Source organism: Ranitomeya imitator, chromosome 1 (assembly GCF_032444005.1).
Source record: "Ranitomeya imitator isolate aRanImi1 chromosome 1, aRanImi1.pri, whole genome shotgun sequence".
Classification (NCBI taxonomy): domain Eukaryota; kingdom Metazoa; phylum Chordata; class Amphibia; order Anura; family Dendrobatidae; genus Ranitomeya; species Ranitomeya imitator.
In genome coordinates, this window is record NC_091282.1 from 430,020,809 (window position 1) to 430,035,112 (window position 14,304).

The 14,304-nt window shown below is 43.3% G+C and overlaps 1 protein-coding gene across 1 annotated transcript in view; it reads left to right on the plus strand.

Annotated features, from left to right (window-relative positions):
- Window positions 1-14,304, plus strand: part of CEMIP2 (cell migration inducing hyaluronidase 2) — a 174,765-nt gene that overhangs the window by 92,981 nt on the left and 67,480 nt on the right. Inside the window, exon 12 of the mRNA XM_069763494.1 lies at window positions 11,444-11,532. Within this exon, the coding sequence (XP_069619595.1) occupies window positions 11,444-11,532 (89 nt within the window). The remainder of the gene's footprint in view (window positions 1-11,443; window positions 11,533-14,304) is intronic.

The window sequence follows — 14,304 nt, forward strand, 5'->3', positions numbered from 1 at the left end:
AAAAGTTTGGGTACCCTTGGAGATTTGATTTGCTCCAATAACTTTGACCAAGGTTTCAGACCTTTAATTGGCTTGTTAGGGTTATGGCTTGTACACGATCATCGATCGGAAAGGCCAGGTGGCGCAAATTTCCCAGCTTTAGAAAAACCCAGCCTCTTCTAACCTTGTGCCAAAAAACAGCAGCCATGCTTCCTTCTAAGCAGCTGCATTGCACTCTCAAAATGAAAATGGTGGAGGTCCACAAAGCAGGAAAAGGCTATATAAGAAGATAGCAGTGTTTTCAAGTTGCCTTTTCCTCAGTTCAAAATGTAATTACCCCCTTAATCCCATATGACGCACTATCCCGTCAAGGTGACCTGGGACTTAATTCCCAGGGATGGGATAGTACGCCATAGCGATCGGCCGCGCTCACGGCCGGGTGTCAGCTGACTGTCACAGCTGACATCCGGCACTATGTGCCAGGAGCGGTCAGGTACCGCCCCCGGCACATTAACCCCCAGCACACTGCTATCAAACGTGATCGCAGCGTTCCGGGGGCATAGGGAAGCATCGCGCAGGGAGGGCTTCCTGCGTGCTTCCCTGAGACCCTCAGTACAAGGCGATGTGCTCACCTTGTTCCGAACGTCTCCTCCCTGCAGGCCCCAGATCCAAAATGGCCACGGGGCTGCATCTGGGTCCTACAGGGAGGTGGCTTACAAGCGCCTGCTCAGAGCAGGCGCCGGGAAGCCTCCCTGCTGTGCCTGTGTGATCGCAGAATAGCACGTGATTAAAAAAGACGGATATAAATAACCATGGTACCGCTGAAAACGTCATCTTGTCCCGCAAAAAACGAGCCGCCATACAGCGTCATCAGCTAAAAAATAAAAGTTATAGTCCTCAGAATAAATCGATGCAAAAATAATTATTTTCTATAAAATAGTTTTTATCGTATAAAAGCGCCAAAACATAAAAAGAATTATATAAATGAGGTATCGCTGTAATCGTACTGACCCGGAGAATAAAACTGCTTTATCAATTTTACCAAACGCTGGAATGGTATAAACGCCTCCCCCAAAAAAGAAATTCATGAATAGCTGGTTTTTGGTCATTCTTCCTCACAAAAATCGGAATAAAAAGCGATCAAAAATGTCACGTGCCCGAAAATGTTACCAATAAAAACATCAACTCGTCCCGCAAAAAACAAGACCTCACATGACTCTGTGGACCCAAATATGGAAAAATTATAGCTCTCAAAATGTGGTAACGCAAAAAATATTTTTTGCAATAAAAAGCGTCTTTTAGTGTGACGGCTGCCAATCATAAAAATCCGCTAAAAAACCCGCTATAGAAGTAAATCAAACCCCCCCCCCCCACATCACCCCCTTAGTTAGGGGAAAATTTTAAAAATGTATTTATTTCCATTTTCCCGTTAGGGTTAGGGTTGGGGTTAAGGTTAGGCCGGCGTCACACTAGCGAGTTTTACGGACATATGAGCGCAGAAAATACATCCAGAAAATACGCATTGCACACAGCCCAATGATTCTCTATGGGGCAGCTCCTATCTGCCATATATTACGCATCCGTAATATACGGTATGTTACGGGCGTAGAAAATCGCAGCATGCTGCGTTTGTCAGCGTATTGTGCAAAAAATACACCAATGAAAGTCTATGGGGGCGAGAAAATTACGGATTACACACGGACCATGATTGTGACTTGCGAGAAATGCGCAGCGGTGTTGTATAGAAAAGCCGGCAATTCAGTGCGGTGTACAGTAAAATCACACTGATAGAATAGGTAGAATAAATGTGTACACATAGTATAGGTATATATATCTATAATATAACGCTGGGAGCGTCACTCTGTCCGAAGCCTTTATAGACTGCGCAAGCGCCGGCGTAGTCTGGCCCCCACAGAGTGACGCTCCCAGGAGATCGCGGTATGCGTAAACACTGAATGCACACCGCGATCTCCAACAGAGAAGCAGGGACCGCCAGGAGGGTAAGTATCGGCTATATTCACCTGACCCCGTTCCACCGCTGCGCGCCGCCATCTTCCGGGTCCTCTGCCTGTGACGTTCAGTTCAGAGGGCGCGATGACGCGCCTAATGCGCGCCGCCCTCTGACTGACCAGTCACAGCCAGAGAACCCGGAAGATGGCGCGCAGCGGTGGAACGGGGCCAGGTGAATATAGCAAGTGCTGGGGGGCCTGAACTAGCGGCGATACCGGCACCTGACCCCCACAGCGCGCCTGCTCAGGCCCCCCAGCACTCGGCGCCCAGCGACGATAGGTGAGTATGGTATCCTTTTTTGTTTTTTTTTGTTTTTCATATATTGCAGCAGCATACAGGGCATATACCATGGAGCATCTTATGGGGCCATAAACCATAATGGAGCGGTGTACAGGGGCATATACAATAAAAGCATCTTATGGGGGCCATAAACCATAATGGAGCAGTGTACGGGGGCATATACAATGGAGCATCTTATGGGGCCATAAACCATAATGGAGCAGTGTACGGGGGCATACACTATGGAGCATCTTATGGGGCCCATAAACCATAATGGAGCAGTGTACGGGGGCATATAATATGGAGCATCTTATGGGGCCATAAACCATAATGGAGCAGTGTACGGGGGCATATACAATGGAGCATCTTATGGGGCCATAAACCATAATGGAGCAGTGTACGGGGGCATATACTATGGAGCATCTTATGGGGCCATAAACCATAATGGAGCAGTGTACGGGGTCATATACAATGGAGCTTCTTATGGGGCCATCAACCTTTATGGAGCAGTGTACGGGGCATATACTATGGAGCATCTTATGGGGGCCATCAACCTTTATGGAGCAGCGTATGGGGCATATGGATGGGAGCAGCAAATTAAAGAACGGTGGCGCAGGATGGATGCAGCACATGACAGAACGGGGGCGCAGGATGGGAGCAGCACATGTCCGAATGGAGGCGCAGGATGGGTGCAGCACATGTCAGAATGGAGGCACAGGATGGGAGCGGCACATGACAGGATGGGGACGCAGGATGGGTGCAGCACATGACAGAATGGGGGTGCAGGATGGGAGCAGCACATACCAGGATGGAGACCATATACCAATATAAATGCTCGCCACCCGGGCGTAGAACGGGTTCAATAGCTAGTGTGTATATAGTATATTGCCCAGTCACGTAGTATATTGCCCAGTCACGTAGTATATTGCCCAGCCACGTAGTACAAATTATTTGGTATTATTATCTTCATTTAATTTGTCTTAAATGAAAAAACACAAAAAGAATTGTCCTAAAGCCAAATTGGATATAATTCCACACCAAACATTAAAAAAGGGGTGGACAAAACTATTGGCACTGTTCGAAAAATCATGTGATGCTTCTCTAATTTGTGTAACTAACAGCACCTGTAACTTACCTGTGTCACCTAACAGGTGTTGACAATAACTAAATCACACTTGCAGCCAGTTGACATGGATTAAAGTTGACTCAACCTCTGTCCTGTGTCCTTGTGTGTACCACATTGAGCATGGAGAAAAGAAAGAAGACCAAAGAACTGTCTGAGGACTTGAGAAACCAAATTGTGAGGAAGCATGAGCAATCTCAAGGCTACAAGTCGATCTCCAAAGACCTGAATGTTCCTGTGTCTACCGTGTGCAGTGTCATCAAGAAGTGTAAAGCCCATGGCACTGTGGCTAACCTCCCTAGATGTGGACGGAAAATAAAAATTGACAAGAGATTTCAACGCAAGATTGTGCGGATGTTGGATAAAGAACTTCGACTAACATCCAAACAAGTTCAAGCTGCCCTGCAGTCCAAGGGTACAACAGTGTCAACCCGTACTATCCGTCGGCATCTGAATGAAAAGGGACTGTATGGTAGGAGACCCAGGAAGACCCCATTTCTTACCCCGAGACATATTAAAGCAAGGCTGGAGTTTGCCAAAACTTACCTGAAAAGCCTAAAACGTTTTGGAAGAATGTTCTCTGGTCAGATGAGACAAAAGTAGAGCTTTTTGGGCAAAGGCATCAACATAGAGTTTACAGAAGGAAAAAAAGAGGCATTCAAAGAAAAGAGCACGGTTCCTACAGCCAAACATGGCGGGGGTTCCCTGATGTTTTGGGGTTGCTTTGCTGCCTCTGGCACTGGACTGCTTGACCGTGTGCATGGCATTATGAAGTCTGAAGACTACCAACAAATTTTGCAGCATAATGTAGGGCCCAGTGTGAGAAAGCTGGGTCTCCCTCAGAGGTCATGGGTCTTCCAGCAGGACAATGATCCAAAACACACTTCAAAAAGCACTAGAAAATGGTTTGAGAGAAAGCACTGGAGACTTCTAAGGTGGCCAGCAATGAGTCCAGACCTGAATCCCGTAGAACACCTGTGGAGAGATCTAAAAATGGCAGTTTGGAGAAGGCACCCTTCAAATATCAGGGACCTGGAGCAGTTTGCCAAAGAATAATGGTCTAAAATTCCAGCAGAGCATTGTAAGAAACTCATTGATGGTTACTGGAAGCGGTTGGTCGCAGTTATTTTGGCTAAAGGTTGTGCAACCAAGTATTAGGCTGAGGGTGGCAATACTTTTGTCTGGCCCATTTTTGGAGTTTTGTGTGAAATGATCAATGTTTTGCTTTTTGCTTCATTCTCTTTTGTGTTTTTTCATTTAAGACAAATAAAATGAAGATAATACCAAATTTATGTTTGCAATCCTTTTCAGGAAGAAAATGAGTATTTTGCCCAGTCACGTAGTATATTGCACAGCCCACGTAGTATATTGCCCAGACACGTAGTACAGGTCCTTCTAAAAAAATTAGCATATAGTGTTAAATTTCATTATTTACCATAATGTAATGATTACAATTAAACTTTCATATATTATAGATTCATTATCCACTAACTGAAATTTGTCAGGTCTTTTATTGTTTTAATACTGATGATTTTGGCATACAACTCCTGATAACCCAAAAAACCTGTCTCAATAAATTAGCATATCAAGAAAAGGTTCTCTAAACGACCTATTACCCTAATCTTCTGAATCAACTAATTAACTCTAAACACATGCAAAAGATACCTGAGGCTTTTATAAACTCCCTGCCTGGTTCATTACTCAAAACCCCCATCATGGGTAAGACTAGCGACCTGAAGGCCATCATTGACACCCTCAAGCAAGAGGGTAAGACCCAGAAAGAAATTTCTCAACAAATAGGCTGTTCCCAGAGTGCTGTATCAAGGCACCTCAATGGTAAGTCTGTTGGAAGGAAACAATGTGGCAGAAAACGCTGTACAACGAGAAGAGGAGACCGGACCCTGAGGAAGATTGTGGAGAAGGACCGATTCCAGACCTTGGGGAACCTGAGGAAGCAGTGGACTGAGTCTGGTGTGGAAACATCCAGAGCCACCGTGCACAGGCGTGTGCAGGAAATGGGCTACAGGTGCCGCATTCCCCAGGTAAAGCCACTTTTGAACCATAAACAGCGGCAGAGGCGCCTGACCTGGGCTACAGAGAAGCAGCACTGGACTGTTGCTAAGTGGTCCCAAGTACTTTTTTCTGATGAAAGCAAATTTTGCATGTCATTCGGAAATCAAGGTGCCAGAGTCTGGAGGAAGACTGGGGAGAAGGAAATGCCAAAATGCCTGAAGTCCAGTGTCAAGTACCCACAGTCAGTGATGGTGTGGGGTGCCATGTCAGCTGCTGGTGTTGGTCCACTGTGTTTCATCAAGGGCAGGGTCAATGCAGCTAGCTATCAGGAGATTTTGGAGCACTTCATGCTTCCATCGGCTGAAATGCTTTATGGAGATGAAGATTTCATTTTTCAGCACGACCTGGCACCTGCTCACAGTGCCAAAACCACTGGTAAATGGTTTACTGACCATGGTATTACTGTGCTCAATTGGCCTGCCAACTCTCCTGACCTGAACCCCATAGAGAATCTGTGGGATATTGTGAAGAGAAAGTTGAGACGCAAGACCCAACACTCTGGATGAGCTTAAGGCCGCTATTGAAGCATCCTGGGCCTCCATAACATCTCAGCAGTGTCACAGGCTGATTGCCTCCATGCCACGCCGCATTGAAGCAGTCATTTCTGCCAAAGGATTCCCGACCAAGTATTGAGTGCATAACTGAACATTATTATTTGTTGGTTTTTTTGTTTGTTATTAAAAAACACTTTTATTTGATTGGATGGGTGAAATATGCTAATTTATTGAGACAGGTTTTTTTGGTTATCAGGAGTTGTATGCCAAAATCATCAGTATTAAAACAATAAAAGACCTGACAAATTTCAGTTGGTGGATAATGAATCTATAATATATGAAAGTTTAATTGTAATCATTACATTATGGTAAATAATGAAATTTAACACTATATGCTAATTTTTTGAGAAGGACCTGTATATTGCCCAGTCTTGTAGTATTTAATAATTAAAATAAAAAATAGTTATATACTCACCCCTGGGATCCAGCGAAGCTGTGTGATACGGCCGCCATCTTCCGTTCCTAGGATGCATTGCGAAATTACCCAGATGACTTAGCGGTCTCGCAAGACCGCTAAGTTTTCTGGGTAAGTTCTCAATGCATCTCTGGGAACGGAAGATGGCGGCCGGCGCGAGCGCATCGTCCGACGACGGAAGATGAGAATAGCAGGTTTTTTGTTTTTTTTAGTATTTTTAAGATTAGATCTTTTTACTATTGACACACTGCATAGGCAGCATCAATAGTAAAAACTTGGTCACACAGGGTTAATAGCAGCGGTTACGGAGTGCGTTACCCGTGGCATAACGCGGTCCGTTACCGCTGGCATTAACCCTGTGGGAGCGGTGTCCGGAGGGGAGTATGGAGCGGGCGCCGGGGACACTGACTACGGGGAGTGTGGAGCAGGCACTGTGACTGTAGGGGAGGGACTAATCGGACTGTGGCCGTCGCTGATTGGTCGCGGAAGCCATGACAGGCAGCTGGCGAGACCAATCAGCGACTTGGATTCCATGACAGACAGAGGCCGCGACCAATGAATATCCATGACAGACAGAAGGACAGAAAGACGGAAGTGACCCTTAAGACAATTATATAGTAGATATATATATTTATATTTAATTCAGCGCTAGTTAGCAGAAAAGCCGGTAATTCAATTGTCTGCTTTTCCTGTCTCCTTCACAAACCCGACAGGATATGAGACATGGTTTACATACAGTAAACCATCTCGTATTCCTTTTATTACATATTCCTCTTTATTAATGTAGGAAGTGTCTTTGTGTCAAATTTGGGGTCTCTAGCTATTAAATTAAAGGGTTAATCCCAGAAAAAATTGGCGTGGGAAAGCCAGTGACTGAGGGCAGATATTAATAGCCTAGAGAGGGACCATGGTTATAGGACCCCCCCTGGCTAAAAACATCTGCCCCCAGCCACCCCAGGAAAGGCACATTTGTAAGATGCGCCTATTCTGGCACTTGGCCTCTGTTTCCACTCCCCTGTAGCGGTGGGATATGGGGTAATGAAGGGTTAATGTCACCTTGCTATTGTAAGGTGACATTAAGCCAGGTTAATAACTGAGAGGCGTCAATTATGACACCTATCCATTATTAATCCAATAGTACAAAATGGTTAATAAAACACACAAACATTATTAAAAAGTATTTTAATGAAATAAAGACATAGGGTGTTTTAATATTTTATTATACTCTTAATCCACCTGATGACCCTTGTCACCTGAAACAAAGGTAAAAAAAACAAACAACAATATTCCATACCTTCCGTCGTTAGTCTTTTCCCACGCTGTAAATCCATCTGAAGGGGTTAAATCATTTTACACCCAGGAGCTCTGCTAATGCAGCTGTGCTCCTGACTGTAAAACTTGGTGAATGAATGGAATGCAGGGGAACGTACTGTAGTTACCTTGAGTCGCGGTGATGTGCCCTCTGCTGGATGAACTCATATGAACTCGAGCCTGGGAACTTTACAGAATATTTTACGGAAGCCATACAGATGCCATACGGATGACACACGGATAAATTTGTGTGTAAAAATCGCATCCTCGCATTGAATACGGATCAGTGTTTTGGGACAATTACTGCGTATTACGGCCGTAAAAAACGGACCGTATTTACTTACACCGTGTGATGCCGGCCTTAGGGTTTGGATTACATTTACGGTTGGGATTAGGGTTAGGGGTGTGTCCGGGTTAGGGGTGTGATTAGGGTTATGGTTGAGGTTTGGGTAGGGGTTTCAGTTAGAATTGGGGGTTTCCACTGTTTTGGCACATCAGGGGCTTTCCAAACGCGACATGCCGTCCGATCTCAATTCCAGCCAATTCTGCGTTGAAAAAGTAAAACAGTGCTCCTTCCCTTCCGAGCTCTCCCGTGTGCCCAAACAGGGGTTTACCCCAATATATGGGGTATCAGCGTACTCAAGACAAATTGGACAACCACTTCTGGGGTCCAATTTCTCTGGTTACCCTTGGGAAAATAAAAATTTGGGGGGCTAAAAAAACATTTTTTTTTAATGAAAATGTTAATTTTTTTTATTTTCACGGCTCTGCGTTTATAAACTGTAGTGAAATACTTGGGGATTCAAAGTTCTCACAAGACATCCAGATAACTTCCTTGGGGGTCTAGGTTCCAATATGGGGTCAATTGTGGGGGACTTCTACTGTTTAGGTACATCAGGGGCTCTGCAAATGCAACGTGACGCCTGCAGACCAATCCATCCAAGTCTGCATTCCAAATGGCGCTCCTTCCCTTCTGAGCTCTGCCATGCGCCCAAACGGTGGTTCCCCCCCACATATGGGGTATCGCCGTACTCGGGAGGAATTGGACAACAACTTTTGGGGACCAAATTCTCCTGTTACCGTTGGGAAAATACAAAACTGGGGGCTAAAAAATATTTTTTGTGGGAAAAAAATATATATATTTTCACGGCTCTGCATCATAAACTGTAGTGAAAAACTTGGGGGTTCAAAGCTCTCACAACACATCTAGATAAGATCCTTAAGGGGTCTACTTTTCAAAATGGTGTCACTTTTTGGGGATTTCAATGTTTAGGCACATCAGTGGCTCTCCAAACGAGACATGGCGTTCTATCTCAATTCCAGCCAATTTTGCATTGAAAAGTCAAATGGATCTTCTTCCCTTCTGAGCTCTGCCATGCGCCCAAACAGTGGTTTACCGCCACATATGGGGTATCAGCGTACTCAGGATAAGTTGCACAACAACGTTCGGGGTCCAATTTTTCCTGTTACCCTTGGGGAAAATAAAAAATTGGGGGCGAAAAGTCATTTTTGTGAGGGGGGGAAAAAAAAGTTTTTATTTTTACTGCTCTATATTATAAACTTCTATGAAGCACTTGGGTATTCAAAGTGCTCACCACACATCTAGATAAGTTCCTTAGGGAGTCTACTTTCCAAAATGGTGTCACTTGTGGGGGGTTTCAATGTTTAGGCACACTAGTGGCTCTCCAAACGCAACATGGCGTCCCATCTCAATTCCTGCCAATTTTGCATTGAAAAGTCAAATGGCACTCCTTCCCTTCCGAGCTCTGCCAAGCGCCCAAACAGTGGTTTACCCCCACATATGGGGTATCTGGGTACTCAGGACAAGTTGTACAACAACTTTTGGGGTCCATTTTCTCCTGTTACCCTTGGTAAAATAAAACAAATTCGAGCTGAAGTAAATTTTTTTGTGAAAAAAAAAACAAAAAAAATTAAATGTTCATTTTTTTTTATTTATTTATTTTTTTTTTTAAACATTCCAAAAATTCCTGTGAAGCACCAGAAGGGTTAATAAACTTCTTGAATGTGGTTTTGAGCACCTTGAGGTGTGCAGTTTTTAGAATGGTGTCACACTTGGTTATTTTCTGTCATATAGACCCCTAAAAATGACTTCAAATGATGTGGTCCCTAAATAAAAAAAAAAAAAATAAATTTAATGGTGTTGTAAAAATGAGAAATTGCTGGTCAACTTTTAACCTTTATAACTCCCTAACAAAAAAAATTTGTCTCCAAAATTGTGCTGATGTAAAGTAGACATGTGGGAAATGTTACTTATTAAGTATTTTGTGTGTTTTTTCACAAATAAAAGACGGTAATATCAAAGAAATTTTACCACTATCATGAAGTACAATATATCACGAGAAAACAATGTCAGAATCACAGGGATCCGTTGAAGCATTCCAGAGTTATAACCACATAAAGGGACGGTGGTCAGAATTGTAAAAATTGGCCCATTCATTAACGTGCAAACCACCTTCAGGGCTTAAGGGGTTAAGAAATGGCAGTTTTCTTGAACTCCACTGTACCTGTTAAGGTCTGGATTGCTAGAGAGGCGAATCAAAACCCCCGATAGACTTTAAAAAGACCTCTAGAAAGATTTGGCATACTCTAGAGTTGTGGTACATTGTTCTGCTGCTGAGACACCTGCAGAAATATGGCATTCATGGAAGGATCAGAAGAGAACCTCTCCTGCGTCCTCACAATAAAATTAATTGTCAGAAGTATGCAAAAGCAGATCTAAATATGCCTGATGCACTTTGAAAACAAGTACTATGGACCGATGAGGATTAAAATAGAACTCTTTGGCCACAATGATCAAAGGTATGTGTGGAGAGAAAGGCACAGAATTTCAGGAAGAGAACAGCTCGCCAACCATTAGGCATGCGGGTGGATCAATCCTGCTTTGGGATTGCATTGAGGCACGGGGAACATTTCACGGGTAGAAGGAAGAATAGATTCAATGAAATTTTAACAAATTCTTGATGCAAACATAACACCATCTGTAAAAAAGCTGATGTTATAAAGAGGATGGCTCTACAAATGCCTAATGATCCTAAACACACTTCAAAATCCATGATAGACTACCTCAAAAGGAGCAAGCTGAAGGTGTAAAAGCTGGAAAAAGAAAAAAAAATATTAGATATAAACTGTATTTGTATAATTCTTTTTCCCCCAAAATAGAAAGAGACTGTCATCTTTTAGCTTTAGGCCATTTAATCTTCAACTTGCTTAACTGTTCACAATAAGGCTGCCGTCACACTAGCAGTATTTGGTCAGTATTTTACATCAGTATTTGTAGCCAAAACCAGGAGCGGGTGATAAATGCAGAAGTGGTGCATATGTTTCTGTTATACTTTTCCTCTAATTGTTCCACTCCTGGTTTTGGCTTACACATACTGATGTAAAATACTGACCAAATACTGCTAGTGTGATGGCAGCCTTGCAGTAATTTTGACCATGGGTGTCCAACCTTTTTGCATGTCACTGCCCCTTTTAAGCTTCCTCTCCTGTTGGCTCCCCTGAGCTTTTTTTGGGTGGCTATGGACAGCCTCTATTGGTAGTGAGCAATATGCAGCCAGTCGCTATTGGCTGATGGATTTATAATCGAACAAGTCCAATCTAGCATAGAAAGAATGAGCCTTTATTATTAACTGTACTTTGTTACGTTAAAATACATAAAAAACATTTTTTCTATTTTAGGCTGGCCTGTTTATTGATAAGGGTGTAAAAACTACAAACGCAAGTGCTGAAGACCCAAGGGAATATCTGTGTTTGGACAATAATGCCAGGTAATGTTTTCTTCTAATACTGTTCATACGTAGTTAAGGCAAAGCAAACATTGAATATGTGAAATTGGAACTACATTACTGGTGTTTAAAAAAAAAAAAAAAAAAAAAAAAAAAAAAAAAAAATAATAAAAATAAATAAATTGAAGGTACTTGGCCAATTCGTGTGAACCCAACACACAGCAACAAGGTCCACCCCTTTTGTTGGTATTGTGGTATTGAAAAACCGAACATGATGCCTCTTTTGGGCTAAAAGGCTAAAAGCTCTAATTAAAAATGCGTTCCGCCGGGGTCCCACTAGGGTATCACATCCTATCTGAGCGCATCAGATGCGTTATGCTAATGACCCTCGTCTGCTGCTGCGAGTATGAGTCGAGTATCTGTGCTCTGATCCTCTTGCATCTGAGCATCGTAGCACAGCTGCGGAGGACACTAGTGTCATTTCTCCATCTCTTCCACTGTCAGCATCAGCAGGAATCATACTGCACTCGGGTGATATCAGAGTGCAGTGCAATATTTCATACGCACCCATAGACTTATGGGTGTGTCGTGTGTGCGATCCCAAATTGTTTGTTTTATTTTTTCTCCACTTGATCGGAGACCGAATGCAATCCATATATATATATATATATATATATATATATATATATCTCTATATCTCTATATCTCTATATCTGCCCCCAACCTGACTTGTAAGAACTGAAAAATAACTTCCTCGTTCTTGGTTCGTGTGGATGACGTGTCCCTGCATCATCCAGTCTCCCCGGCATTGCGCTCCTGAGCAGGCGTACTTCTCTTACCTGTTGAGGGCAGAGCAAACTATTGCAGTGTGCAGGCGCCGGGAAATGTCAGAGAGGCCCAGCACCTACACGCTGCAGGATTTTGCTCTGCCTTCAATGGGGCAGGTAAGTACACCTGCGCAGGAGCGCGATGCCAAGCAGATGATGTGTGGATGATGTAGGGATGTGTCATCCACAAGAACCAAGAAGAACGGCATCGCAAGAAGATGGGAAGCGCCGAGCCAAGAAGAGTGACGCCCCCCTCGGACCGGACCGCCCTTCAGGTGAGTAGAAGTTATTTTTCTTCTCCTACTGGTTGGGTTGGAGCTTATATACAGAATGCTGTGTATAAGCCCTGAAAGGCGGTTGCTGTAACTCGTATCGGCCAAACCTGGTGACATGTTCCCTTTAATTGCAATTAGCAGCTAGCCTGTAGGCTGATGGGAAGAGAGATGCATCATGTTAGGTTTAGGGTCCCAACAAAGGGGTAAGCCTTGTCTCTGCCTGTTAGGCTCACACGAATTGGCCTTCATTTTAAATGTTTTCTATAGCCGTAATTCTCTTCTAATTTCATACAGTCAATGTTTACATATTATAGTGTTTAAGAGTGCAGCCTTAATTTGTTAGAGTGGCTCTCTTGGCTTACTCCTGTTCACACTTGTCTAATTCTGTTTGTAATTGCTAGTTAGTTTTTTGATATTTAACCGCTTTCTGCCAGCTGACGGAATACCTAGTCAGCTGGCAGTATCCCCCTCCCGCGCCCTTTAACTAGTCAAATGCCACTGTCAAACTCTAACAGCGGCATTTAACAAGCGCTGCCGGCTGCGCAGCCTGAAGTACGGGCACCGCTGACCCCCATCACGTGATCGGGGGTCATTGGTGCATTGCCATAACAGCACCACCATATGGTCGGCGCTCACAGCAATGCTGTAATTCTGCTTCATAGAGGTGTTCTGTGCATCTCCTCTATATAGCAGAGGCGATCGAGTAGTGGATGCTTCTAGCCTCCCATGGAGGCTATTGAAGCATGCCAAAATTATTTAAAAAAAAAAAAAAAAAAGGGGGTTTTAAAAATTTAAAAAAAAAAATATAAAAGTTCAAATCACCCCCCTTATTGCCCCAATCAAAATAAAATAATAAAAAAATCAAACCTACACATATTTGGTTTCGCCGCGTTTAGAATTGCCCGATTTATCAAAAAAAAAAAAAAAAAAATTACCGTAACCTGATGGCTAAACAGCGTAGTGAGTAAAAAAAATCAAAACGCAAAGATTACATTTTTTGGGTCACTGCAACATTGCATTAAAATGCAATAACGGGCGATCAAAAGACCGTATCTGCAATAACTAAAAACGCCAGCTTGGCACGCAAAAAATAAGCCCTCAAATGGCCATATTGACTGAAAAATAAAAAAGTTATGGCTCTGGAAAGAAGGGGAGTGAAAAATTAAAACGAAAAGTGCTCCGGGGGTTAAGGGGTTAAACACCACTCTAGGTGTTTTTTTTTTTTTAATCAGCGCTGGAGTGGTGCCGCTAACATCACATCCATTGACCCTAGTTTTATAGTTCCCAGCTAGCTTTAGCTTCTTCAGCTCCACTATGGTTCTGTGCAGCAATCTTGTGAATGCAACTTCTGACTGGCCAGAAGTGAGAGGTAACAATCACAAGCGCTCAATATAAGTTTGAGCTTTGTTCTGACTCTCATAGACTTGCATTGAATTGTGAATTCCAGCTTTACTGGCAGCTGCAGTGATCTTGCATGTCACAAACTGCAGAAAATTAGAGCAGTGCCAATAACGGGTAAAGGTTGGAGTCACACTAGAGCGTAATACGGACGAGTGCTATACGAAAAAAAAATCGCATAGCACTCGGACCAATGTTAATCTATGGGGCAGCTCCCATCTTCCGTTGTTTTCTCGGCCATATTTTTTTTTTTTCATAGAGGGTTAGATGGCAGAATAGGCGATTAATTCAATTGTCGGGTTCTGTAAAATCAT